General features: G+C 45.0%; 1 protein-coding gene across 1 annotated transcript; it reads left to right on the forward strand.

Annotated features, from left to right (window-relative positions):
* The first annotated feature begins 852 nt into the window (after nt 1–852).
* Nucleotides 853–20,379, forward strand: LOC147609201 (uncharacterized). Its single transcript, XM_086787916.1, has 5 exons — nt 853–1,158; nt 1,245–1,384; nt 1,668–1,979; nt 19,620–19,730; nt 19,840–20,379. The coding sequence occupies exons 1-5, from the start codon at nt 894–896 to the stop codon at nt 19,963–19,965; spliced, it is 954 nt and encodes a 317-aa protein (XP_086644042.1). The 5' UTR covers nt 853–893; the 3' UTR covers nt 19,966–20,379.
* The last annotated feature ends 7,376 nt before the right edge of the window (nt 20,380–27,755 follow it).

The following is a 27,755-nucleotide window of genomic DNA, read 5'->3' on the forward strand; positions in this document are numbered from 1 at the left end:
AAATTGACATACCAAAATATAACCCAGCCTGATTCAAAAGCCTCAATGTAAGATCAATCCACATTTTGCAAGTATATGCATCGTATTGGGTAGCATATAGAAGATACCATCTATCCAAACACACCCAATAGTTTGCAAGTGCATTATGATGAAAAGTAAAGCCCCGCTGCCTACTGAGGCATCAAATGTGTCCACAAATCGCATGCATCCAAAAGAGTCAAGGTTTGATCCCACATTTGTTTCTCAATGCGCATCATATGGGAACGATGAGACGAATTGTCAATATAGGCAGGTGAATTGTTAAAATCCCCTATAATAAAAGCATTTGATTAGCCATGGATATGTTTGAAAAGATTGCCACATTGCAGCCCTGGTCTCATTGAAGTTTATGAGGCATAAACACACTCAAATTTATGCAATCATACATTACACAACGATCCATCTACCACATTGTAGCCCTGGTCGCGTTGAAGTTTGCGAGACATAAACACACACCTCATCAGCAATCATACATTGCACAACAATCCATTTGCCATTGGGATCATTCTATGCCAATTCAGGTTGAAGCTCATGTCTAACCATGATAAGAGTACCTGAAAAGGCTTGCCTTCCCGCATAGAAGATGTGAACTAGAGAAAACCCCAAACCCCATGTCTACTGGCAAAAGCATGCTGGACCCACCCCATGTCTACTAGCAAAAGCATGCTGGTTATGTTCTTACATAAGACCAAAGGAGCCTTCGTTTATTAATGACATTTCAAAAATGGATAAACGAGGCAACTTCAAGCATGCTGGTTATGTTCTTACATAAGACCAAAGGAGCTTTCATTTATTTGCATCAATTGAAAGCGCTCTCTCCCCGTCCATTTGGAACATCGTTAGCAAGATTAGTCATGGCATCGCGTCTCGCCTTGCAGCCGATCAAAACAGCCAACCTGCCCACCCTGCGGCTCCCGAGCTATTTTTCTTCGTTCAATCGCAACCCTAGTTTTGGCTTGCAGGTTTCCTCTTCTTCTCATTTCAGGTTGAAGGTCATATGCCAGCCGTTCAGCTGGATTCCAGTCGGCAGGAAGAGGTTGCTGAAGGCAGCTCGTTTCAGAAACCTCCGGAGCACCATTGTCAGCGCTTCTGCCCATCGCGACGAAAGTCTTCTCTCGGGCAAGATACCTGACCTTCTGGTTTATTCATAAAAAATAGGGTTTCAATGTTTATATTTCTGTAGCTGAGCTAGTTGCTCTTGTCAGGCGCCGATCATAGAGAAACCCCACACGGGAAACTGAACGTGGATAGCGTCCTCATTGTAGGAGAAGGCGGTTGCATTGCTGTAGCTACAGCTGCCTCCATAGCTGCTGTGATGAACGGTGGATCGCAGGAGTCCCGTCTTGTAGGTAGTCCCTACCCTCTATTTTGTTCTACTATCTGAATATCTATCATCTCGATATAGGGATAACATATGCATAATCCTAATCCAATCATGATTACTTTTGGGACATGCGATTAATGCACGTTAAAATATGGTGCTAATCCAAGCACATACGTTTTTGAGATATATCATCGGGACAGCATATGCTTAGTCCTAATCCAATCATGAATACTTATGGGACATGCGATTAATGCACTTTGATATTATGGTGCTAATCCAAGCGCATATGTTTTTGAGATTTTAGGTTGCCTCATCAACTTCAGTGCCATTGATGCTGAGAAGTGGGAGTCTCCCTGTCTGGCAAAGCTCCTTTTTGCTAGCAGCACTTATCATCAATGCTGTCCTGAGAGCAAGGCAATGGAAAGGCAGGGGCCATTTTAGGAGGACAAAAAGCAAGTTGGCTGATGCAGATTCTAGTGTGGAGGAACGGGTTAGAAAACTAGAGGACGAGGTTGCAAGTGCTGTCACGACCATTCGGGTACTGTCTAAACAGTTAGAGAAACTGGGAGTACGATTCAGAGTGACCAGACAGACTCTTCGTGATCCTATACAGGCGGTTAGTTGTATTGCAACCAGGAATGTGTCTAATCATGCATGCCTTCATTCTTTTCTGTTTTTCGGCTCAAAAGAAAATAGTTCCTTGAGAAGTAGGCCGTGTTGCACAAGGAGTGCTATTATAATCAACCCACGTGCAGTCCACAGAGGTCAATGCTTCACAGGGTCATCTTGTATCTCATTTACATATCCAGCAATACAAGCAAATACATTGCAAGGTGGGGGACCCATAGGTGGGCTAGTTGGAACGCGATTGGGTGTATGTGTACTCTTCTCGTCTCTCTCTTCTCATTAATTTAATTGCATTCAAAATACCAAATTAAGCAGCCTTCAACAGCATGCTTCCCATGCATGTAACATCAAATGAGAGGCCAAGTATATCAAGTTATAGCGCAAAAGAGCATTAATTGCACACCTCTTGCACATATACTTCATGTGACTAGTACAACCCATGCGAATGAAACTATAAGGACCTCTATTAGAATTAGAGATGATTAGCAAGCTTATGGAGGATAGAAGTGAGGATTATCCATAATGGTTAAGCATGGCTCGCTGGCTGGCCGCTCTCAGAGGAAGGCTATCTCAGTGAGCACGCCAAATGTGCCATGCTGCTATACTGTTGATGATCTCCCACCTCTGACAGGGGCATGATGGCCTCCTTCCAACTGAGGCTGTTGATAACAAGGTTGCCGTGATATCGTGATGAGAGAGGAGAAGGGCGAGGTCCTGCCTCATCTCATCATATGCTAGGGTCGATGCTGTCTCGGAAGCCCAGGCTACCACCCCAAGGTGATGGTGCATGTTGGTGCTTGGTTCATGGTGAAATTGTGGAGGATCCGCAACTATCTGCCCAAGAAAAAGAGTAATCTTCCATGGTTTGCTAGTGTACAGCTGCCGTTGGCTAACTACCTCTGGAATCTGAATCCTGTGGCCCAGACGACCGTGTACTCAAAGAAGGGGATGTTGGGGGCATCCTTGGGGGTGAAGGGATCGTGCCACATTGCCACTCACCAGGCTCCCACTATAGACACATGAGTGGCCGGCCCTCCCATAACCATAGTCTCCAAGATCTCTCTGTGGTCACTTTAGCCAGAGGTGGGTTGATGTGCCATCTGTGGTCATGAAACCCAATCACTCACCTTTGTAAAGTGCAGCTGCTGAGGTCCTTTGTCAAGGGGGGGATCGGCTCAATCTACCTTGTGGTCCTATAAAGAAAGTTATGAGGGTGCAGCCAAGCATGTGGCCACTAGGACGCGTAATCAAGGGGTTCCAAACCAGCGGTTGTCGAAGTCTCTCCTCATCTAGGACTTGGGGAGATTGGTGAAGAGTAGAACAAATGTGGTCCCAAGTCCGGAAGAGGCTGGTTGGGAAGAATTGGTCCTCGAAGGTTGGGCTAAGGCCGTGGCTCCTCATGTTTGTGAAGGGCTCAAAGACGAGGGACCACCAAGAATTGGAATGCGGGTGGAGATGTGGGCCATGAGAAAGTCCTTCCAAGGCTCGCACTTGGGAGGAGTCCTCTAGTGATCAACTTGCCCAAAAGGGCTGTGCTCTGCATAGAAGGATCAATAATGCCTAGGCCACCTTTGTGGCGAGGTTGAATGATGACTCTCCAGGCCACCTTGGCCCGTGCCGGCATGCCTGCCCAAAGGATCAATTGCTATATGTGACCAATACATGCCTTGGAGAAAGCCCAATAGGAGATGATGTACCACATGGTGGCGAGAAGGACCAACGAGTGGGGGCTTGGTCGTGCTCCAATAAAGAAGCTGCTTCGGAATGCTCGGAAGGAGGGGGGCAAGCTGTTGCTCTGAGGTGATGTCAATTCCAAACTTGGCAGCCAAGATAACGGATTGGGGTACCCCTCGGAATCCACTGAAAAGGACTCAATTGGTTGCCAAGCCGGGGTAGGGGATGAGCTCACTCAAGATCCACATGACTTGTGCCAGTTAATCTGTGTGCTTGAGGCTCGGCAAAAGATCTGAACTGCAACCGGAAATCTCTGGAGATTCTCCACATCTCAAGAGAGGTAGGCAGTTGTGTCATCTGCGAACTTTGAGTCGAGCTCCTCCCAAGAACTGATCACATGCGGAAGCTTTTGTAGTCTTCTTTCAGCTCTAAACACCTTTCCTGGAACATGTTTGATGCAAACGCAAGTAGACGATGGAGAGGAGAGAAAGAGAGAGAGAGAGCTGAATTCATAATGTACAAAAAGGTAGTACAGGTCTTGGCAAGCCCTAGGCTGTCCTTGAAAAGGTAGAAAACCCTAGTCTAATCCTAGTCTATGACTCAATCCCAAAAAGGGACTGAATGGTCCTAATGATTCTTGGTTGAGCCTATTTATAGGCTTTGTGGACCACCACCTGTCACATGCACTCTGCACTCAGTGCATGGTGACAAGATGGCTCATCATCAGCAGTGCAACATTTGTACATTATTAGAACCTAGCAGGATGATATTTGTCGTACACCGTGACTCCATTGTATATCCTCAGTCCAGGATAAGTCAGGCACGAGCCCTTAACCCACTTCGAGAGAATCATTCATGCATGTAGAGTCAGTAGAAGCCTTAGTGTTTGCATCAGAAAGCACTCTGCATTTTGCATAACATGCATTCATATGCCTGTGCATCACTCAGAACATCACAGAAGCCTTAGGAAATTAACTAGGATTTATTTGGTATTTTCCCAATATTTTATAGTATTTTATTAGCATTTAATGCCATTTTATAACATAAAGTTTAATAACTTTATGTCCAGTCAGCCAACTTTGACCAACTCCCAACTAGTATAAATAGGCAAGCCTTGTGCTTAGTATCCCATTCAGCATTCAGAATCCAGGCACCTCATTCCTCAGCCCTAGGAGCATACCCGCCTGCAGCCAGTAGTCCCTTCTTCTCCTCAGGCTTGCGTTTGCCTCTTCAGCACCTCTGAGCATCTGTGTTTTGCCTACAGCAGTCCAGAGTCTTCAGCGCAGCAGTACAGCCATCCACAGTCTTCAACGCAGCCGTACAGCCATCCACAGGCCAGTTCCGAGCAAGTACACCTGCGTTTTCTGCATATCCAGCAGCCGGCCTGTGCACAGTACCCCCTACAGTCCTGCGTTTCAGTCCTACAGCAGGTCTCAGCCTTCCATTCATCATCCACATCTGCCCAGCCATCTGGTGAAGGTAACACAGCATTCATAAGCATTTTCAGCATGCTTTCATAGCTTAGAATAGTCCACTAGAGTCCTTTCTCAGCCTCAGGTGTGCAGCCCTTCCTGATACCCTTGGGAAGAGTGCATAGGCTGGAGATTAGCTCATTGTGGTGTTTCTACAGCCGTGCACAGTGTGTCAGATTACGCATCGGAGATGATGACCGGATCTGGGAGCACAAGAGCAAAACGCAATGCAGAAAATAACAGCACAAGAGAGAGAGAGATAGAGGCGTGTAACTCTGCTCTATATACACAAGAAGAATCCCGGAATGATACAAAATGGAATGGGGGCCATGGGGCCATTTTATATGGCCCCAAATACCCAGTCGGCCTGTGCTAAAGGCAGCCGACTGCCTCACGACTGGTGTCATCCAGTCGGCCATCATCAGAGAGGTCCACGACCCGTATAATCCAGTTGGCCTGCTCCAGAAGGTGAACACGTGCACACTAGTGCAGTCGGCCAGCCATTGGGTCATCCTGCCATCAAAAGGCAGCCACCCAAACCATGGAAAAATAGGAAAAAATGGGGAAAGAAATATGGAGAGGTGGGGAAAAATGAGAACAACACCTACAAGGGCGGGCACACCCACAACAAAGGCCCTGGTGTCTACAGAAAGATAGGAGATGACTTCTAACACCCCCTCTCAGCTCCTGGCTGTGAAACCAACCACAGGGAGCTGGGGTGCCGCCTGAGCAAATCCTGAGATAGCGATTTCGTGAAGAGGTCCACCGTACTGTTCTCCATCGAACAGAACTCTAGCAAGATGTCATCAGCAAGGATCTGTTCATGAACAAAGTGCCTCTGAATGACCATGGGTTCCTCCAGTGGAAGCCCAATCCTGTAGTGCAACCTCTGCAGCAGCCGCACCACCTCACAAGCAGCGTCACAAGTAGCCCGGTACTCTGCCTCTATCTTAGACAAGTCAAAATATGACTGCCTCTTACCGCTCCATAAAATTGCTCCTGGGCCTGAAGTAGATCCCTGCGTGTCCGGATCTCCTCCCCACACTGAGTCATTCCAACCGTGGAGTCGGACTCCATCAATCAATCCCCCTCCTGTGTAAAAGAGTCCATGATCCTTCGCATGCCGCAGAAACCATAGGATACGCAATCCTGCCTCCCAACGAGTCACCTGCAACCATGAGCTCAATTGCCTCATCAAGAAGCTCCCGTCCAATCTGGTGTCCATCAATCAGATCACTGAACCATTCTGCTTCCGAGTCAAAGAGGCATCACACTGCTCATAAGGATCAACACCTGTTATGGTGCAAAACCTAGTCCTGGAAATGTGTTGAAGACCACGCAAGGCCTTCTGAAACCTGTCAACCACCCCCTCTGAATCTGGAACCACAAAGCCTGGAGTATGCACCTCCTTCTGCAAGTAATCAACTGCCACCTGCCTGGCTTTCCGAAAGGTCCCCGTGGAAAGAACATCCTCATCTTGAGGAGTTTCTATGTCCCGAATACTACGAGACATCAGAGCATAAGTTACCTGTTCAGTTTTCTCTTACTGACGAACACAAGAACTACCAACATCTGTACTGGAAAGTTCCTGCCAACTGCTGCCATCAACTGGCAAGCTATCCACTATCTGGTCCCGGAAAGCCTGCACTGAATGGGAGAGAGAATAATCAGGGTTAGAGATTCATGTGGGAGACATACACAGAGAAACAACAAGGGAGAGAGAGAGAGAGTTGTGGGGATAAGTCAACTCATGGGAATAAGTGTGTGACTCCCCTATCACACATGTATATTGCACTAGTACACATAGTGCACTTAGTACATTAAAAGTACTAAGTGTACTATGTACTATAACTTATGGGCTTGTACACACTATAAGGGTGGGCATTATGCCTTTACCCCAACAACCTCTTAAAGGCAAAGTGCCCTTAAGTAAAGGAAAAGAAAAATCAGCATGTACATGATAATATACAAGGCCATATCAAGGCTGAAACTGGCCTCATCCAATGCCCATCAAGTGTCTGCAATGAGCAAACCGCTCCGGAGGCAAACTCTTTGTCAACAGATCAGCCGGGTTGTCATCCGTATGAATCTTAACAAGCTGAATTTGCTTGTTCTCTATCACCTCTCTGATGAAGTGATACTTCACATCCACATGCTTCGTCTTTGCATGAAAGAGAGGGTTCTTTGCCAACTGGATGGCACTCTGACTGTCACAATGCAACAATGGAATATCCCCTGTATAACCCAAATCAACCACTAACCGAGATAGCCATAATGCCTCCTTGCAAGCCTCTGTGGCTGCAATATACTCGGCCTCTGTAGTAGATAAGGCTGTGCACTTCTGCATCCTGGATATCCATGACACATCACCTCCTGTGAATGTAAACACATAACCGGTAGTAGACTTCCGGTTATCTGGATGACCGGCATAATCCGAATCCGTGTAGCCATGCACTAATGCATCCTGTTTGCCAAAACATATGCACATATCCTGTGTGCCCTTCAGGTATCTCATGACACCTTTCACTGCTTCCCAATGCTTCTTGCCAGGTTTAGCCATGTATCTAGAAACTACTCCCACTGCAAATGCAATGTCCGGCCTAGTAGCAACCATGGCATACATGAGACTGCCACAAGCTGAAGCATACGGAACCTTGGCCATATCAGCCCTGTCTCTATCCGACTGTGGGCTGTCCATAGCACTGAGTTTCACATATGGAGGCAAAGGAGTACTAGTCTTCTTCCCCCCGTCCATATTGAACCTCTGCAAGACTTTGCCAATGTATTCCTTCTGAGACAAATACAACACATGCTGATTTCTGTCCCGAAGTATCCGCATACCCAAAATGTGATTTGCATCACCCAAATCCTTCATATCAAAGGTTTGATGCAGCCTCTGCTTCAAGGTATCCATCTCCTTACGAGATTTCCCGGCAATCAACATATCATCAACATACAAGATGAGGATCAATAGACTGCCATCCAAAGCTTTCTTGGTGTATAAGCAGTGATCTATGTCACTTCTCCTGAATTTCTGGGATTTCATGAATGTATCAAATTTATGATACCATTCCCTTGGTGCCTGTTTGAGCCCATAAAGACTCTTTTTCAGCTTGCATACAAGCTTCTCCTTTCCACTCACTGCATAACCCTCGGGGTGTTGCATATATATCTCCTCATGGAGATCACCGTGAAGAAAAGCAGTCTTCACATCCATCTGAATCAAGTCCAGATCATCATGTGCAACCAAAGCTAACACAGCTCTAAGTGTGGTCATTTTGACCACTGGAGAGAAGATCTCATCAAAGTCCACACCATATTCCTGCTTGAAGCCCTTAGCCACTAACCTGGCTTTGTATCTTGGCTTTGCATCTGGTGCAACTTTGAGCCTGTAAACCCACTTGCATGGCAAAACCTTCTTGCCTGCAGGTAAATGCACCAACTTCCATGTTCCATTTTTGTGCAGAGAATCCATCTCTAACTTCATGGCACGCTCCCAAAGAGCCTTGTCTGCCCTCTGTAAAGCCTCCTTGTAACATGAGGGCTCCCCACAGTCAGTAAGCATCAAGTAGTCAACCCCTGGAACAAACCTGTCAGGGGCTCTGGAGGGTCTTGTGGACCTCCGTACCCAATGACCATCATTTGCAGGTTGCTATCCAGCCTGCATATCACCCATTGGTGGCTCCTGTTCCATGCCACAAGGCTGAAATATCATGCCCGGTATCTCCTCTAACTGTGGTATATCCATAGGGATATCTTCTACCATCTCTGGCTGTCCATTTGGACCATTTTCAGCACCATTTAAGGGTTGGTTTTCCTGCTGTAATGGCTGATTTACAGCCCTTGGTTGTTGTCCATGATGTCCATCATCATCAAAGATGACTCTGCCAGGCTCTTGTTGCCGTGCAGGCTCCTTATACATGCATGTTTCATCAAAAATGACATCATTGCTGCGTATTATCTTTCTATTCACGGGATCCCAAAGTCTATACCCCATTTCACCTTTGTCACCATATCCTAGGAATATGCATTTGTGAGACTTAGGATCAAGTTTGGTGCGCATTTCCCTGCGTATGTGCACGTACGCAACGCAACCAAACACTCTCAAGTGCTTGTATGACGGAGGCTTCCCTGTCCATACTTCTTCTGGCACTTTCCCACCAAGCCTCGTGTTAGGTGACCTGTTTATAAGGTGAACGGCTGTCATAACAGCTTCAGCCCAAAAACCATGAGGTAACGCAGCATGTGACAACATAGAACGGACCTTCTCCTGAATGGTCCTGTTCATCCTCTCTGCTGTCCCGTTTTGTGGAGGATCATAAGGAGTAGAGGGCTTCCTCTTGATGCCTTTAGCATCACAAAAGTCCTGAAACTGTTGGACATATACTCTCCACCATTGTCGGAACGCAAAGCCTTCAGTGTTTTGCCAGTTTGATTCTCAACAAGAGCAACAAACTTCTGAAACACTGAGAATGTATCACTCTTCAAACGAAGAGGATAAACCCACACCTTGCGTGTGGCATCATCAATAAAAGACACAAAGTATTTTGCCCCTCCCAAAGAAAGCTGAGGCATCTCACATACATCTGTATGCACAAGCTCTAACTGAGCATCTTTCTGTCCAAGAGCTTTCTTGTGGGGGCACTGGAGTTGCCTACCATATATACAATGCTCACAAAACTGAAAACTTGAAAACTTTAGAGAAGGCAAGTAACCCAAACGAGACAATTGCTCCATTCCTTTGACACTCATGTGTCCCAACCAGCTATGCCACATAGAGATTTCCGGCAGCTCGGTTGCATTTACAGTAGCATGGTGACAAACACCTGCATGCATGAAATAAAGAGTGTCCACCTTAGAGCCTCTGGCAACAACCAGTGAGCCCTTACTAATTTTCCACTTTCCACAACCAAATGTGGTAACATAATCAGCATCATCAAGCTGTCCAGTAGAAAGTAGATTCTTCTTGATCTCAGGCACATGCCTGACATCATGGAGCATAAGCTGTGAGCCATCTGAAAACACAAGCCTCACATCACCTCTGCCAAGAATCTTGCATGCATGGTTATCACCCAAATAAACCACTCCTTCATTGCCAGCAGTATACCTGACAAACAAGTCTCTGCAACCTGTGACATGAAAGGAGGCACCTGAATCAATGATCCATGAGTGCATACCATGACCACCTGTAAGAAGTGAATGGGCATCAAGTGAAGACGTAAATAGGACCTCATCCTCACTGTCACCTGCATGTGACACATTGATTTCTTCAATCTTGACTCCACTTTTGCCCTTTGGCTTTACATCTTTGGCTTCATCTTTGTCTTTGTCTTTGCCTTTTCCCTTTTCCTTTTGATCATTTTTCCATTTGTAGCATTGCTTTTTAATGTGTCCCTTCTTGCCACAATAATGGCATTCCAAGTCCTTTTTGGAGCGAGACTAGCTCCTTCCCCGTTCTTGGCTTTTACCCCTTCGCTGGGATCTCCCACGTGCATTCATTGCATTGGACTTTCCAACAGAGTTGTTTTTCCTGTTCATCTCTTCTTGAAGAAGAGCACCCTCAACATCTGCATATGACAGCATAGCATTCGAATTGCTAGTGGCTGTCCTGAATGTATCCCAACTCTCTGGCAAAGTGCATAAGAGAAAAGTGGCTTTGAACTCATCGTCCATTGCCAACTTTTGATTTATAACTTGGCTGACAATACCATTAAACTCATTTAAATGGGCTGCCATAGACGCCCCTTCCTTCATCTGAAGACCTATGAGTTTCTTCAACCAATACACTTTGCTTGAGGCACTTTGCTGGGCATACAAGTCCTGCAATCTCTGCCACATTCCCCAAGCTGTCTTCTCTTCACGAATGCTGAAAAGTAAAGAGTCTGACACAGACAACATGATAGTAGATCTTGCCAGCTCATCCATATCTTCCCACTCTTCAGCAGTAAGAGAAGCGGGCTTTACACCCCTTTCTTTGATAGGCTTGTGCTGCTTCTTCTGGAGCAACACATTATAGCACTGGGTTTGCCAAATATCATAGTTATGTGAGCCTTCAAGCTTCTTGATGTGAAGCAATGAAGAGCTCTCACCTGTGGTTGCCATAGCAATATGCAACCTGTCAATGCCTGCTGACTCCCTGCAAGTGTGCAAACACTGCACCAAAAGCACACAAAGTGCTCACAGTTATTCTCCCAAGCTTTATCTCCCACTCTGCGGAAGCACAAATGCAACTTTTCTCCCACTTTATGTGATGAAATTACCAAAATCTGGTTGCTGCAGATTTAGGACAGCACCTTAAATGTGCTCTGTTGCCCTTCCAAAGTACTGTACAACAGTACTAAGTGCTCACCAATGATGTACCAAACCTGTACCGGCAAGTACAGCAGCTGAAATTGAACCTTTTCCTCACTCAAATCAGTGTACAGCCATGCCAAAACTTGCACAAAGCTGTGTCAAATCTGTACCAGTAGGTACAGTAGCAATAAATGCTCTCCTGGCTGTCCAAATGAGTAAAAATCAGACTTTTATAGTCCCGAACACTGCATAAAACAGTCCCGAACAGAAATTGGGCAAAAGCCCCTTGACTGCAAGCTGATTTCTGAGGATTCAAGGCATAAATGTCTTGCGTGCTGCTTTGCCGAGCTCAACAAGCATAAAATCTTGAAAAAGCCCCTTGATTTAAGATCAATTGCTGATCATACATGGTACATTGACGCACATGAAGGCATCCAAAATCTTCGCGATGCTTCCTCCTGGCCACATATACATCCAGTACATAAAAGCCCCTTGATTTACAGGCACATTGAGTGCTTGTAAGGCATCAACACATTATCCACAGCATCAAATGCGATTGCCTGCATGCAAATCGGCACAAAAGCCCCTTGATTTGCACTGCAATTTGCTGCAAATTTTGCCCAAATGTGCGATTTCTCACATCATACAGCATGTATGACTGCTTAATTGCACAATTACATCAAAAGCCCCAAATTTCGACATCCAATTTCCTGCAAATTGATCCTGATTGTGACCAATGTCACCCAATTTTGCCAATTTTGCTCAAAATTGAGCAATTGGGCACCTGTACTTGCTCAATTGATGATTGTACTTGCTCAATTGCAAATCCCAAAAAAAAATTGAAGCAGAATACCTTGTAATTTCTGATTTTTGGTTGCAGGAAAAGGGGGGTGTGCTGAATTTGGTGCTGCTCTGCAGAAATCTGATGCTCTGTTCAGCCTCGGAAACCTTAGACCTTGCAGAGACAGAAGGCGGAGAAGCTCCAGCACCCAACATCAAGCTTTGGAAAACAACAAAGCCCAAGAAGCTCCTGCGGGGCTGCTGCTGCTGTTACTGTTGTAGAAAGTGAGGCCAGAAGGTGCAAGGCGATGGCACAGCGTACAATTCGTTGGCTGCCCAACATACGTGGAGCGAACGAATTTGCCTGAGGAGAGCTTCGTTGGTACACGCACAACAGCTACTCCTCGCTCGCTTGCTCGCCTTCGCCTAGTAGCCAGCCTGCGCTGCTGGCTGGGCGCGAATAGATGCACGTTCGCCTTTGCCTAGTTGTTGGCTACGCGGCCAGTTGTGCGCGCTAGCCTCCTCGCTACCTCAGCCACGCTACGGGTGCTTTCCTTCCCTCACGCCTGATTGCCGCCTTCGCATATACGCCTAGTGGCTTACGTGTCCGCCTGAATTGGACGTCTGGCTGCACGTTGACTCTTCGCCTTCTTCTCCACCTGCGCCTGTGTTCGCTGTTGCGAGTTGCATCACCTGGCTGTTATGACTGCACTGCTCTAATTAGCTGGGCAGCAAAACAAGGGCTGAGTGCATGGAACAGTACGACTCACCTAATGAGGGTGACAGCCAGCTACAGTACAGCTCGTTCAGCTATCAAGGAGAAGAGGGAAGAGGGAGGGATCACTAAGCTCTGATACCAATTGAATGGGAGAGAGAATAATCAGGGTTAGAGATTCATGTGGGAGACATACACAGAGAAACAACAAGGGAGAGAGAGAGAGAGTTGTGGGGATAAGTCAACTCATGGGAATAAGTGTGTGACTCTCCTATCACACATGTATATTGCACTAGTACACATAGTGCACTTAGTACATTTAAAGTACTAAGTGTACTATGTACTATAACTTATGGGCTTGTACACACTATAAGGGTGGGCATTATGCCTTTACCCCAACATGCACCTGTAGTGTATCCACACTTAAGTGGCCATTACCAAACTGCCACTCATCACAAACTTGAGGACTTGGGGGAGAGAGTGCTGAAAGCTTGTAAACTCCATTCTCCACTCCGCCTTCCCAAACCACCTCGTCTGTTGCTTTGTCCCGGAGAGCAACAAAATGCTCATCAAACTCCACCCGTATGCCAGTCTTGCAAACCTGATGCACTGACAACAGATGAAAACCAAGTGACGGAACATACAACACCTGGGAGGAATGCTTCCCCCCTTTGCCATCGGGAACTATCTCCAACCTACCCTCACTGTGAACTGGGATAGTGGATGTATCCGGAGTAAGAATGTGACCAGAATACCTGCAGAGATCTTGTAAATTTGAATGGGAAGGAGTCATGTGCCTGGAAGCACCACTGTCTAGAATCCACTCCTCAGTATCCGTTGCGGAGAATCCTCCAACCTTCTCCTTGCCTGAAGAAAATGAAACATCGGTGTCCATCACCTCTAGGTGCACAAAAGCCGGAGTCTTCATGATTGCTACTGAGGAATCTTCACCCTTCTTGGTCTTCCGCTTGGGACACTATCTCCAATAGTGGCCTTTTTCGCCACAATCATTAAAGGTCCTCTCTGCCTTTAGTTTCTCGCGGTCAGTAAACAAACTTCTTCTTAGAAGACTTCTCCGATGAAGCCTTCCCTTTGCCCGTGTTACGGCCTTTCGACCGTTGGCCAGTTAAGGCCTCCGAACCTCCACCCTGAGGAGGGTTCGTCAATTGTTCCTCCTGGTCCAAGACCATGGGCACAAGCTTCTCCCACGTGATGGTGCTGAGCCTGCCATTGGTAATCAAAGACGAGTAAAATGCTGAGTACTGAGAGGGCAAGTGTGACAGCAACGTTATGGCCATGTCCTCTGACGATATCTCCTTCCTAGCCTGAAGAACTTCCTGCTGAAGAGCCTGCAGCTTGTTAATATGCTCCCGCATTGTCAACGACTTTGCAGGGCTCATAACTCGCATCTGTACTTCCAAGGAAATCCTTTTCATGGGCGAAACCTTGTTGTAAAGAGAGACCAAATGCTGCCATATACCTTTGGCTAGCGTCATATGCTTTACACGATTGATTACTTGCGGTGTGCAGTTGAGGAAGATAAACAAACGGACCCTGGCGTTGACATTATCCCACATCTGTGCCTGTGCCTGTGCCTGTGCCTGTCGGTCCTTTCGAATCGACGGTAACTCCCCTTCCTCTACTTCCGGCCGTGGAACCCCAACAACGACGAAATCAGCGAGGTCGTAAGACTCCAGAACAGATTCCATCATAACCTTCCATATGCCGTAGTTGTTCGCGTCCAACTGATGGTCCACCGGGAACGTGAGGAGTGTCGGGATCTTCACATGTACTCTGAAAAAGGGTGGGTGGGTGGGAACAAAGAAGAACTTACACTTGCAAGTGGCTGTCCAGCAAATCAGCCCGCCATTCTCTTGCTTCTCCTCTTCCCAAACAATCCCGTACAGTCCACCAATCAGCAACACAACAGTCCCCCTCTTGCTCACACAAATCCCAAGAACTATCTAGAGCCTAGGCTCTGATACCATGTCAGAATACGTAGCGGAGATGATGACATCTGGGAACACGAGCAAAACGCAATGCAGAAAATAACAGCACAAGAGAGAGAGAGAGAGAGAGATAGAGGCGTGTAACTTTGCTCTATATACACAAGAAGAATCCCGGAATGATACAAAATGGAATGGGGGCCATGGGGCCATTTTATATGGCCCCAAATACCTAGTCGGCTTGTGCTAAAGGCAGCCGACTGCCTCACGATTGGTGTCATCCATCATCAGAGAGGTCCATGACTTGTATAATCCAGTCGGCTTGCTCCAGAAGGTGAACACGTGCACACTAGTGCAGTCGGCCAGCCACTGGGTCATCCTGCCATCAAAGGGCAGCCACCCAAACCATGGAAAAATAGGAAAAAATGGGGAAAAAAATATGGAGAGTGGGGAAAAATGAGAACAACACCTACAAGGGCGAGCACACCCACAACAAAGGCCCTGGTGTCTACAGAAAGACAGGAGATGACTTCTAACACAGTTCAGCCAGGCTTCCGATCCTCCGAGATCTTGTGTTTGGCTTATCTACAGTCCACAGTCATTCTCTCTAAAGTAATAAAGCAAATACTATCTCGGTAACGGGATAGGGGGCCCTTCAGTGGGTAATTTGGGACCCAATCTGGTGTACAGTTCTCATCTCTCTCTCCCTCTCTCATCTCTCTTTAAAGTTTGAAGTCATTAAAGTGGATTGCTAAACTCGCGAAACTCAGGATACAGAGGACGGTGTGAGCATTTGTGCGATAGGATCCTCCAATACGAAGACTTCCGCTGCATATTACACCACCAAGCTGACCGATTATTGTCGGCCAGTAGAAAATATCCATAATATTGTATCTGCTGCGGACTAGTCCATAAATCCCTTCATTACCCTGTCAGCTAGATCTTGCATCCTCTGGATGCTCTTCTTGGGATTCCCTTTGCCCTACTCATGTCCTAGTTCATCTTGTTTTTTTCTGCCCTGCAGGGATTAGCCCATGAATTAGCAAGTCCATGTGCATGCACATGACCCCTTTTGCTCAACTTGATGACGGGATTCCAACTTCTGACCTTGGATGATTGTCATCATCCGCTTGGCATCCTTCCCTTCCTTGCAACCTTTTCATTGAAAACCCTGCCTGGTCTCCAATTCCACTCCAAATCTGAAGAAGATCTATGCATCTATTCCACTTTGTCCCCTTGCCTTCTTGCCGCGTCTTTGAACACTTTCTTTGGTCTTCTTATCTTGAATATTGAGTTTGGCACTCTCACTCCACTCCTTAAGAGGATCATCATCCCTTGGAACCATTTCTTGATGAAAGCCTTTCTTGGTATGCCCCAAGTGGCATCCGACTCACAGGATTGCCATTCCCCTTGGGTCTTGTGGAACACCACAGGCCTCATTATGGCTGAGTTTGCCCTGTATCTCCGGAGCTTTGACAGAAACTCAGTACACAAACCTTTGTATGAACATATACTCTTCTCTGTGTGTATGTGTGCGTGGGGTGTGTGTGCGGGGGAGCATATATTGATACCAAGTTCTATACCCACTACTGGGCATTGATGACGTTAGTGGGGATGCCGTAGTATCTAGTCCATTCTATGCATGATAGAGTTGATGGTTTATTGTCTTGTGGATGACTACCATGAGGTTATAAATTGCACTTTTTTATAAGGTGAATCTGGGCATTGCCACGTGCACCCATGCACTGTGGTATATGGTGACACATTGGTTCATCAACAGTGCAAGAAACATGTATAGTAGTAGTAACTTGATAGGAGATTGTGTCGTATGCCGTGACCCCATTGTGAGCCCCAGTCTGGAACATGTTAGGCACGAGCTATGTAGGTTAGTCTTCTAGTCATAGAGGTCTGTTAGGTGAATGTTAGGTTAGTCTTCTTAACCCACTTTGGAGAATTCAGCAAGTAGTCCTCATGTAGGTACATGTAGATGTCAGTCTTAGGTGTAGAATGCATTAGAAGCATGTTAGTTGCATCCATATAGTAGGGGCCAGCCCTAAGGCTGTTGGATTATATCATCTCCAGAGGGTCATCATCATTTTTTCATGCTTGTATTGGCCATTTGTGAGGCCTTGCATTGGCATATCTTAGCAGAGATTATTCAGCAATTTTCTACCATTTTTTGGGTATTTTTTGGGCATTTTATGTAGTGTTTTATGCTACAGCCATGCTGTCGGCCTGCCACAGTTGGCCGACCAGCATCCTGAGGTAGTATATAAGGGCTGGCTCCCTTTGTTAGAAGTCATCTCCTGTCTATATTTATACACCAGGGCCTCGTCAGCACAGGAAATAGCCAAATTTAATGGGGAACAGTTTTATACATTGATGAGAGAAACTGAATTAGGGTTTAGAGTTCATTCATGGGAGACATACACAGAGAAGCAAGGGAGAGAGAGAGAGAGAGAGTTGTGGGGATAAGTCAACTCATGAGGCATGAGTGTGTGACTCCCCTATCACACATGTATATTGCACTAGTACACATAGTGCACTTAGTACATTAAAAGTACTAAGTGTACCATGTACTATAACTTATGGGCTTGTACACACTATAAGGGTGGGCATAACGCCTTTACCCCAACAACCTCCCACTTAAAGGCAAAGTGCCCTTAAATGAAGGAAAAGAAAAAAAAATCAGCATGTACATGATAATATACAAGGCCATATCAAGGCTGAAAATGGCCTCATCCAATGCCCATCAAGTGTCTGCAATGAGCAAACCGCTCCGGAGGCAAACTCTTCGTCAACAGATCAGCCGGGTTGTCATCCGTATGAATCTTAACAAGCTGAATTTGCTTGTTCTCTATCACCTCTCTGATGAAGTGATACTTCACATCCACATGCTTCGTCTTTGCATGAAAGACAGGGTTCTTTGCCAACTGGATGGCACTCTGACTGTCACAATGCAACAATGGAATATCCCCTGTATAGCCCAAATCAACCACTAACCGAGATAGCCATAATGCCTCCTGAGATTTGTTAGAAAGTTTTGCTTTGTGAGAAAGAAGTGCAAGGTCTTCTCCATTGATAATTAGGTTCCACATTTTCTTTTCCTTTTTACAGAGTGATTTGCTTTTCTTTTCCCAGGGTTTTTTTAAGTGCTCTCTCCATGGCTGGCCGTTCTCAGGGGGAGTTTATACCATAGTTGTCATGGTACGAAAATACGATACCGTACGGGAATTTTTGGTGCGATATGAAATTTTCGAATACCGTACGATAAAATATGGGTTTTTTTCACAACACTTACAAACTATGGAGCTTCAAGCTTGAATGTGAGGGAAGGTTGGGGGGGGGGGGTGGGGGGCGGGGGGGAGGAGTCTACAGTGCTTGAGGAACCAGAACATGGAGATGTGTCCGAGATGTCTCTCCTAGTTGGATCTCCCAATTGTCTCCAAAAGGGTAATGCAATACCAAAGGTCTCCCAGTGTAGCGTTTATGACTAAGGGACCGTCCTTGCATAAATACGAGCAGTGCATCTAGGGTGATAGGTTTAGGGACTCCTCTCTAGATCAAAATGGCCATGTCCAAATCTTCTCCCTCGTACATAACTTGAGGATCTGACTGCCTAGCCTACCTATACCAGGGATCTCCAAGTGATGTAGCAAGATTCTCTCATCCTACCCATCAAGTGTACACTACCAGTCTACCTTGCCAGATTTTTTAGGTCTCTCAGCAACCCCATATGGAATACTGAGTGGACACGAAAGTTGTGAAGTATTGCGGGCATTTAGGATCTTTGTTAAGCAGGATTTCTGTATTTTTTTTAGCATTTGGAATTTTTTTCTCAAGGTGGGGGGGGGGGGGGGGGCGGGGTGGAATAAAAAAATCGTACCGTACGAACCATATTGTACGAATGGGTTCGTACCGGTACGAGAAACAACTATGGTTTATACGTTGGGGGTGAAGGGGGGAAGCTATGGAGTAATCGACTAAACCAGAAATCATAAGCCCAAAATTTGAGTCAGGAAGGATTTTGCCATCCAAGTGATGGACACTAGACATTTGTTGCCTTGCATGAGATGGCCTAAGTCAGGTAGCCATGATCAATTGAAGGTTTTGGGATGTGCCATGGCCTGCTTGTGACTCGGAGACTTTTATTGCAGAGGCCGACGTGCTGATTCTACATCGGTATTTATAGGTATTTTCTTATAAAGTGAAATCTAGCTTTTATAGTCTACTTTTTTAATCATTGTCATTTTACACATGTTTTCGTGCCAATGTGCATGATAGGTAACATTTCATGCATTACCCTGGTCTCATAGACCCTTGTGGTCTGTTGTAGTACGGTGATACTATTTTCTTTCTTTCTTTAAGTTGATAGACTGTAGAGTCTGTTACTGTCAAGGTGAGTTTGGAAGTGGGAATGTGGGGCTGCTGATTTCTGGACCTCTAATACTTCGGGGTGCTCTTTTCACTTTTGGCAAATTCTTCCACCTCCTGAGTACATACGCATAACATGGCCATTGTGGCTAGTGTGTGTTTTTACTTAAGCTGTATGGTTGAAGGCTAGAAAGTTTGTTTATTTGAGTAGTTGTTTTAGTGACTTTTTGAGGCACTCCATTTTATCATAACCCCTGGAAGAAGTTTTTAAGAGAACTTCTTGTGGATATTTTCAAAGTAAAATGGGCGCTGAAGGCTATGTTTTTGCTTTCTACTGCTTCAAACATTGAGTTGGTGAAGGTTTGTTTATGCAGACTGCTTTTCTTACTAAAAAAACGCTAGAATCCGTCAACATTTTGGCTGCACGTGAAGATGCCTTTGAGAAAGGTTTGGAGGAGATACAGCATGTTTTACTTGGAATGCAGGTATGTAAAAGATGCATTCTATAAAATCTGGATTCGCATGAAACATATCCTTCATATTGCAAGAAATGCCTTCCTGATTAATTGGTTGGGGGGTGCATGCACGTTTCAGGAAAACCAAACCAAACAGCTAGAGCTCATTTCAGATTTGGGAAAACTAGTGAAGGACAGGACAAGGATCAGACTGAAGAAAGACTATACAGAAATGGGTTTAAAGCAGAATGGAAGGCAGCAATAGGGATAGCCGAAATCAGGTTCATCCAGAAGCTATGGGCTTTAATTCATCAAAGAACTGGCAATGCACAGTTGCTGTGAGATTCAGAGAGTGGAGCGTAGAACGAGTTCTGACAGCACTTCAACACAGCAGCTAGGGCAATTCAACACAGCAGCGGGGGCTACTCTTATTTTTTGGGGCATGGTGTGGTTAGCCTAGTCAATGAAATCACATATTGAAAAAAAAGGTTTTGGTGTTTTATCACACATCATGCTTAGAGAACTAATTAGAAATCACACAAGTTTTGGTCACTCAATCCATGGATTTTCCAAAGACTGACCTTCAACCAAGCACTTCTCGTGCTATTAATTTTGCTATCGATGTGAAACTAATTGAGATGTTAAATCACATTGAGTAGTTGAGTAAATGTTTTAATTTTATTCAAGAATTTCTAATGCAGTCAAGAAGTAGGTGGATCACATACGTTTGTTTATGATTTGTTTTTAAGTAGCTACCAAAATTGCTCCAGGATATTTGAATGCCTAGTGCTCACAAGCTACGAGGACAATATTCCCAAGTGTGTATGATTGTTTTGAGATTTGGAATGTAAAATTGAGTTACTCTACTTTGTCTGTATGGTTCACTGCATCTTTTCAGCATATCTCGAGCATTGAGAAAGATGAACTTGCATTAGCAAACTCATTGTTCGTACACAACTTAGTCATCATTGAATAGGACAAAGGTGACTGTTTGAGTGATGACAATTTTTTAGTGGATAGAGTTCCTTGTTTCAATGTAGCTTTTTTAAGGGACAGGGATTATCTTGTTGAATGGTGGTATTGAAGCAAACCTATGTATATAGAGCTTTGGTTTGTCATTCACTTCGTATCAATGTTGCTACGACTTCTCAAAATGACATAGCATTGATGTAAACCTAAGTATGTGGCTTACTGGATAGTTAATGCTTTATTCCCCCTGTTGTTTTGAAGAAACAAAATATTGTGTGCTAACTTGCTCAATGGTGGCAATGGTTCTAGTCGAAGCATGCAGAGCACTAACTAGTCAATGATTCAAAATCAACATAGGATTGATGCAAGGTTTTGGATGCTATCCTTGTTTTTCGACGATGTACACAATGACACTCAAAGGTCAATGAATCACTCTTATTGGCAATGGTTCTAGTCGAAAAACAAGGATGCTATTCATAATTACACGTCAAATTACATGCGTTGAAGAGAATAAGGTGGGTGATCCAATCGTTTAATATAGAAAGGGCCTCTCAATAAAGTCCATGCAAATCAACATGTTATTAAGTGGTGGCCATTTGCATTTGAAGTGATTTTCCTTTGTGAACTATCGCTTTTTCTCATCCTTGGTCCTCCAATGAACTCATGTAGACATTGTCAGCGAGCTCATAACAATACTACTAATAGTTCATGGCTAAATGTCTTAGGTTCTACCAAAGAATATTATGTTTTTTAAATACTATTAAAAACCCACACTTTATTGCTTGAATATCCATGTACAAAGGGGTATAGATTCCTCCTTATCAGCTTCGAGTTTTGCTTCCATCTCTTTTCAGGCATCCAGTTGTGTACACAATTAAAAGGTCCTCTTTACCACTCAGGCATCCAACTATCTACACACACAATTAAAAGGTCCTATTTACCGCTCTTCCCTTTATCCTTAAGGTGTGGCTTGTTGCTTTCATACTCATAAGACCACTAGCCTATGACCACATTTTTGGACATTTCTTCCCCCTTTTTTTATATTAAACTTATTACCACTCCTTACAAACTCAAGGAAACCTAGTAGAAATAGAAGTAAACACACACCATAAACAATTATTTAGCTAGCTTCCTCCTTGAAAGCTCTAGTTTTTCCTTACATCTCCTTGTAGGCATCTGAGTCTTTACACACCCCCCCAAATAGTCTCCTTTACCACTCATCACCTTATCCTTAAGGTGTGGGTTTGGTCCTTTCACACTCATATGACCTCTTGCACATGGTCACACTTACATTTTGGACCTTTCTTCCCCACTTCTTGGACACTTACATTTTGGCTCTTTCTTTCCCCCTTTTTACACTTGAAATTGAAGATTCTTTAGAAACTTATTATCACTCCTTACAAGCTCAAAAAAACCTATTACAACTAGTAAACACACACATCACACAAATTATTTAGCAAGTTGCAAGCTCTGAGTTTTGCTTCTATTTCCTTGCAAGCATCCAACTCTTTACTACACACACCTGTTCAAGTCAAGAGCTTACGGTAGCCTTACTGAAGCACGTGTCGTTGGGTCTTGCCTTTGAGCCTTAAATGTAACTTTCCATCGTGGGTGTGCTAGCTCATTCATCGTGTCCTTGCCCCATTGTCACATCAGAATGCTCCTTGTCAAAGGGGTGAAAGGAGAGCTCTTAATGCCTAGATGAAGGCAAGAAGAGATGGTCCTTCATGATGGTTCTCTCTCACCAAAAGTAGGGGAAGAAGAAGCTAATCGAAGAGGGAAACTTACAATCAAACCTATTCAAGCATGCATCCATCTAACAAGCATGAATTCAAAGGCATACAAGCAAGCAAGAAGAGGGAAGAAGGAGAGCTCACAAGCGAACTATTACGGAGTGATTGTGTATTGCTTATTATAAAAAACGACCTATATACAAATGAATAGTTTTCACAATAGGCCGATCAAACTTAAAAATAGTTTGGTCTCTATTAATACTCTTAAGCAACTATGTACGCTAAGTCCATAGCCTATTTGACATTAAGCGTAGAGTAAGGTGACTTTATATGTTCCAGTGCTGTCTTAAAAAGCTAAGTGCCCGTTCACGCACATAAGATGGCAAAGTGCCTTATGGTAGGTGGGGCAGGTAGAACTATGTTAACCTACAAAGTGGTAAACATACTTCCCTTCCTAAATGATGACTGCGTTCTTGTGTTACCTAAGTCCACCCAAGTCGGTAGTGAAGCTGCTACTGAGAAGTGGATAGTGTGGATGGTTCAAGATATGCCATGGAGTTGGCAGTTGAGGTTAAGTGGTTAGTTGGGACTGATATGCAAAATTAGATGTAGGGCAAAGTGATAGGAAGCGTTCGGCAGCCTTCATGGCAAATAACTTATCCAAGCAGCAAAATTGGATGTAGGGCAAAGTGATAGGAAGCGTTCGGCAGCCTTCATGGCAAATAACTTATCCAAGCAGCATGAAACGTGATAGGTGATGTAGAGGTTCTTCATGCTAGGTCTCCGTTGTAGAAGTGGTGTGGACCCTCAACATGATGTAGTTGTGATAGAAGGGGTCCACACCCTGTGATGGGTGGAATGAGTGCCAAGATCTCATGGAGGAGTGATTGGCATGGGAAGATGGATGTCCGGGACGTCGTGGCATGGTAAGGTATGATGCTCGACTCTCATAACGTGATGCCAAAAGATTGAGTTATTTCTTGATGAATACGTTGGCTAGGGAGAGATTTTGTTGGGATTGAATTGTAGTCTAAGTAGAGGATATAGGCATGGAAGCTCGAGGGAGTACCTACAAGATCAAGGGTTCTCGAGCAGGCGATGGGTCATACCATGGGAAAGGCTTGCGCTTGCCATGGGCCCCCCATCCAAAGATGTACCTTGAGGGTTGGTGTTGACGAGGTTAATTGCAAGTGCATGTGTATGTGCATGTCATGAGATGCGAGAAGATTGAGATGCTTGTAGGATTCTAAGGGAGAATTTCACACATATCCAAATAATATTGCCTCAGATTTTTATTAGACCTTGCTCTCTGCAGAGGCCTACTCTTTGGATAGAGATGTTGCATAATAGAATGTCTGTGAGCGCAAGCCAAAGCTTATTAGATGATATGTGCACCTCTTTCGTTGCCTCCTTTTTGAAGGATGAGCTGAGACATGCTTTGCACGAAAGGCAAATGCCCAAGGGATGATGGTATCTTTCCATCCTTCTTTTTGCGATTTTTGGGATTACATTGGTGATGATGTCAGTGCCCCCTTTTCTCACGCAGGGTCTTACGCACCTTGCCTTGAAAGGTGGCAACAAGACCAATATTAGACATAGTAGAGGCCTATAACTCTACTTGAATCTTCTTACAAAATCTTAGCAAAGGCAGTGAGTATGGGGCTTCAGCCTGATCTTTAGAGAGAGATTCATGGCACACAAAATAATGTAGCCAACAACAACCCCTTGCCATTATCTTGCTAGAATTTGAAAAGAGTGGATTGGGACTTCTTGGAAGGGGTGATGGCATGGATGGGTTTCTCTCTAGGGATGCCCATAATATAGTTTTGGTCTACGAGGGGCATGGTGAGTGCTTTCACATCTCTTGTTCCATGAGGTAGGGATTCCCCTTAGCTCCACACTTTACCTTATAGTAGTAGAGGCTATGAGCACTTTTCTTAGGGTTACCCTAGCGGTTTTGGGCCTTAGGCTTCCTCTTCACACAGAGGAAGAGTTACTAGAATCGGAGTTAGCAGATTATACTACTATGTTTTTGGAGGCCTCACAGGCATGCCTCACACTGCCTTGGTGAAGTGCCACCATCAATTGGCACAAATCAACGAGATTCTGGATTAGTGACTATTCTAGAGAGATTGGGGTTTGATGTGGGGTTTACTTGGATTGAGAGAGACTGCACTACTAGATACCTTGGTTGTCAGGTTGGCATTGACATCTTGCGTTCACAATAGTTCGCTCCTGTGCTCATGAGCATTAAAAGAAAACTTCAACATTGGATTAGTAGGAAGCCTGATTTGGCCTTGCTAGCGACTGCTTGGTTTGTCACATCGTGCTGGGTTTTTCATAAGGGAGGCATTGTCCAACTTCATCGACTTGTGCGCAACTTTCTTTGGTCAGGATTAGATAGCACTATACACACTAGGGCAAGAGTGGCTTACCATTATTATGCCTAAGCAAGAGGGAGGACTGAACGTCACTAACCTAGGGGTGTAGTGTAAGGCTTTACTTTGTAAGCTTCTTGTCAGCCTTGGAAGGACTTTCTTCTGCGGTGATTAGATTTACAGCCCATATTTTTTCTTCTTTGATGTAGAGCACTAACCACCTTCTTCTCACTTGGTGAGATCTCTTTTGTGAACCTGGGATTGCATGAGGAGCTTCTTGGGTCATATTCCTCCGTGGTTAGTTGAGGAGGCTGACAGGCAGTCTATTTTGTGGATTGACCTCATTTTGTATGAATATGGTAAACCTCTTAGGGCAACCACGTATATCTAGAGGGCTGATTGGGTGACTCTTCTCTGTGTGGAAATAATACCCAACATGGTATTTTTACCCAGCCCAAAAGGGGTCTTTTTTCAGAATTTCTTTGTCTTGCTGCTGGCCCTGGCCAACCAACAGCCCATAATCATATATGTAAACGCTGCATAATTCAGTAGATGAACAACATAAAAAAGGAGATAATCTGCTCTACTAGCGCTTCATCAATCAGGTTGTCCACTTTGCTGCTGCCAGCGCCTGCTACACCAGAACTTTCAGTACTCTCTGTTTTATCTCCAGCAACACTGACTCATCATCGTTTTGTTGTTGCTGTTGTCTACCCTGCTCCTACAGTAGCCATCGTTTTATTTCTTTACATCTACAACATAGTATACAGAAGCTCACGACTTCCCTCCCTGCACTTGCAGCAGCCCTCTCTGCTACAATAGCCCTCTCTGCAAACAGCACATCTTTGGGACAATAGCCCTCTCTGCAAACAGCACATCTTTGGGACGGCAGCCCTCTCTGCTACAACACATCTTTGGGACATCAGTCCTCTCTTCTAAAACATATCTTGGGATAGAAACCCTCTCTACTCTTCATTTGACATCGGGATGGCAGCCCTCTCTACTCATTCAACACCGATCGTGGTTCAACTCTGACCTCGTCTTTGGTTCTTCGACAGTCTTCTACTCAGAGTCTCTTCACTTCAGAGGGCCTCTTGTACTCTCTCGTATATCTGGTCCTTTCGTCTTTTTGCCCTCACATGGTATCAGAGCTATCATGAGCAAAGGGATTGAAGACCTTGAGAGCACACAGCATGGATCATCTACCTACGATTCCGAAGGGCTAGTCTTTCTTACGAGATGTTGATTCTCCTTATTAAGATATAGACCACATGGAGGATGGGACTTCCTACTCATTAGAGACCCTTGTTCGAGGTCTTTCATTGGGAGATGACAACCCATTTACACTTACTCACCCTCTACACCCTTTACACCCTTAGCATCTTGTATTTCTTCTCCGAGCTTATCAGACTTCACTTCGAGAGAGGGGGATACATGCCTTACAACCAGTGTGCCAGTAGTGGACCTAGTTATCCAACCTCATCTGGAGAGCCCTGTTGCTCAGTCTAGCTGATAGTTTAGACTTTGGTTTGGGACTTTTTCTCAGGAAGGAAAGGTACCACCATGGTCGTTCGGAGATTCACTGTCATCAACTCTGCCGGAGACCACGTCAGGTTTGTATGTACCTTTGAGTACTTATGTTCCTAATTCTACCTGGGTGTCTTCTTCTGTGTTGCAGCACAGATTCAACATATGGTACCATCAACTACCGTTGAACCCTAGAATTATGTGAACCTGAATAATAGAGGAGAGTCTAGGAGCACAATTCGCTCCCAAATTATTGGTGTTCAAGGAGGTAACATTGTTTTCTCTTCTGGTTCACTTTCTGTTCTTGCTCCTGATGTGTTTTTGAATATTGCACAACCTCAAACACAAAACCCTCCGACCCAACCCATGTCTCTTGGTTTTGGCATGCAACCATTACTGGCCGCACCTCCACAAGGTCGCACGTATGGGTTTTACCCGACACAGGGATCTCTCAGCACTATGCCTCCTGGCATTGTGTTGTCACCTAGCATTCTGGGGTATGAGGTAGTTTACCAACCCATCTGAGGCACTCCTCCTTTTCTTGCTTATGTGCCTACTCAAGGATTTATGCCTCAGCCAGGTATTCCGCCTGTGCCGAGTGCCCAACCTTATATCCCTTCTTATGCAGTACCCTTTCCAGGTCCTACACTTGTGCTGGGTATTAGTGGATATTCTAGAGTTTCTCCTAACCCTCTACACACTGCTATGGGTACCAGCCATCCTGGATCCCCCACCTCCATCCTTTCATGTCTCTATGTCCAGAAATGCTTTCACAAAAAAGACTCATTTTAATGGGTCTAATTACACCACTTGGGCTAATCTTATGGAACAAGTTTTCACTTCCTAAGGTTCTTGGAATATGGGATTTGAACCAAAACCCCACCCCTTCCCAGCACCTCCTAAAGTCATCTGCTCTACTGGGAGCTAGGAACGCCACTGCCATAGTGGAACTCATGCAAGACCTTCTGCTGAAGTTTCATTCACAACTCCAGCAGTTCCCCTATGTCTCTAATAGACGGGCACACCTTGCAGAGAGATATGCATCACATGATCGCACACGTCGCATTGATCTCAAGCATCAAATCCAAATTTTCTCTATAAAAGAGGGGGATGACCTGACCATGAAGGTTGCTGAATATTGGCGCCTTAACGCGGAGTATGCCACCATTGAGGTTCCTGGAACCTGGTGAAGGGATTTGAACCAAAATCCGACCCCTCACTAGCACCTCTTGAAGTCATCTGCTATTGGGAGGCTAGGAATGCCACTGCCATAGTGGAGCTCATGTAAGGCTTTTTGCCAGAGTTTCATTCACAACTCTACCAGTTCCCCTATGTCTCTGACAAATGGGCACACCTTGCAAAGAGATATGTAGCACGTGATTGCACGTGTTGCATTGATCTCAAGCATCAAATCCAAATTTTCTCTATAAAAGAGGGGGATGACCTAA

The sequence above is a fragment of the Cibotium barometz genome, chromosome 51, assembly GCF_041138505.1.
Source record: "Cibotium barometz isolate CiBa-2024 chromosome 51, ASM4113850v1, whole genome shotgun sequence".
NCBI classification, from domain to species: domain Eukaryota; kingdom Viridiplantae; phylum Streptophyta; class Polypodiopsida; order Cyatheales; family Cibotiaceae; genus Cibotium; species Cibotium barometz.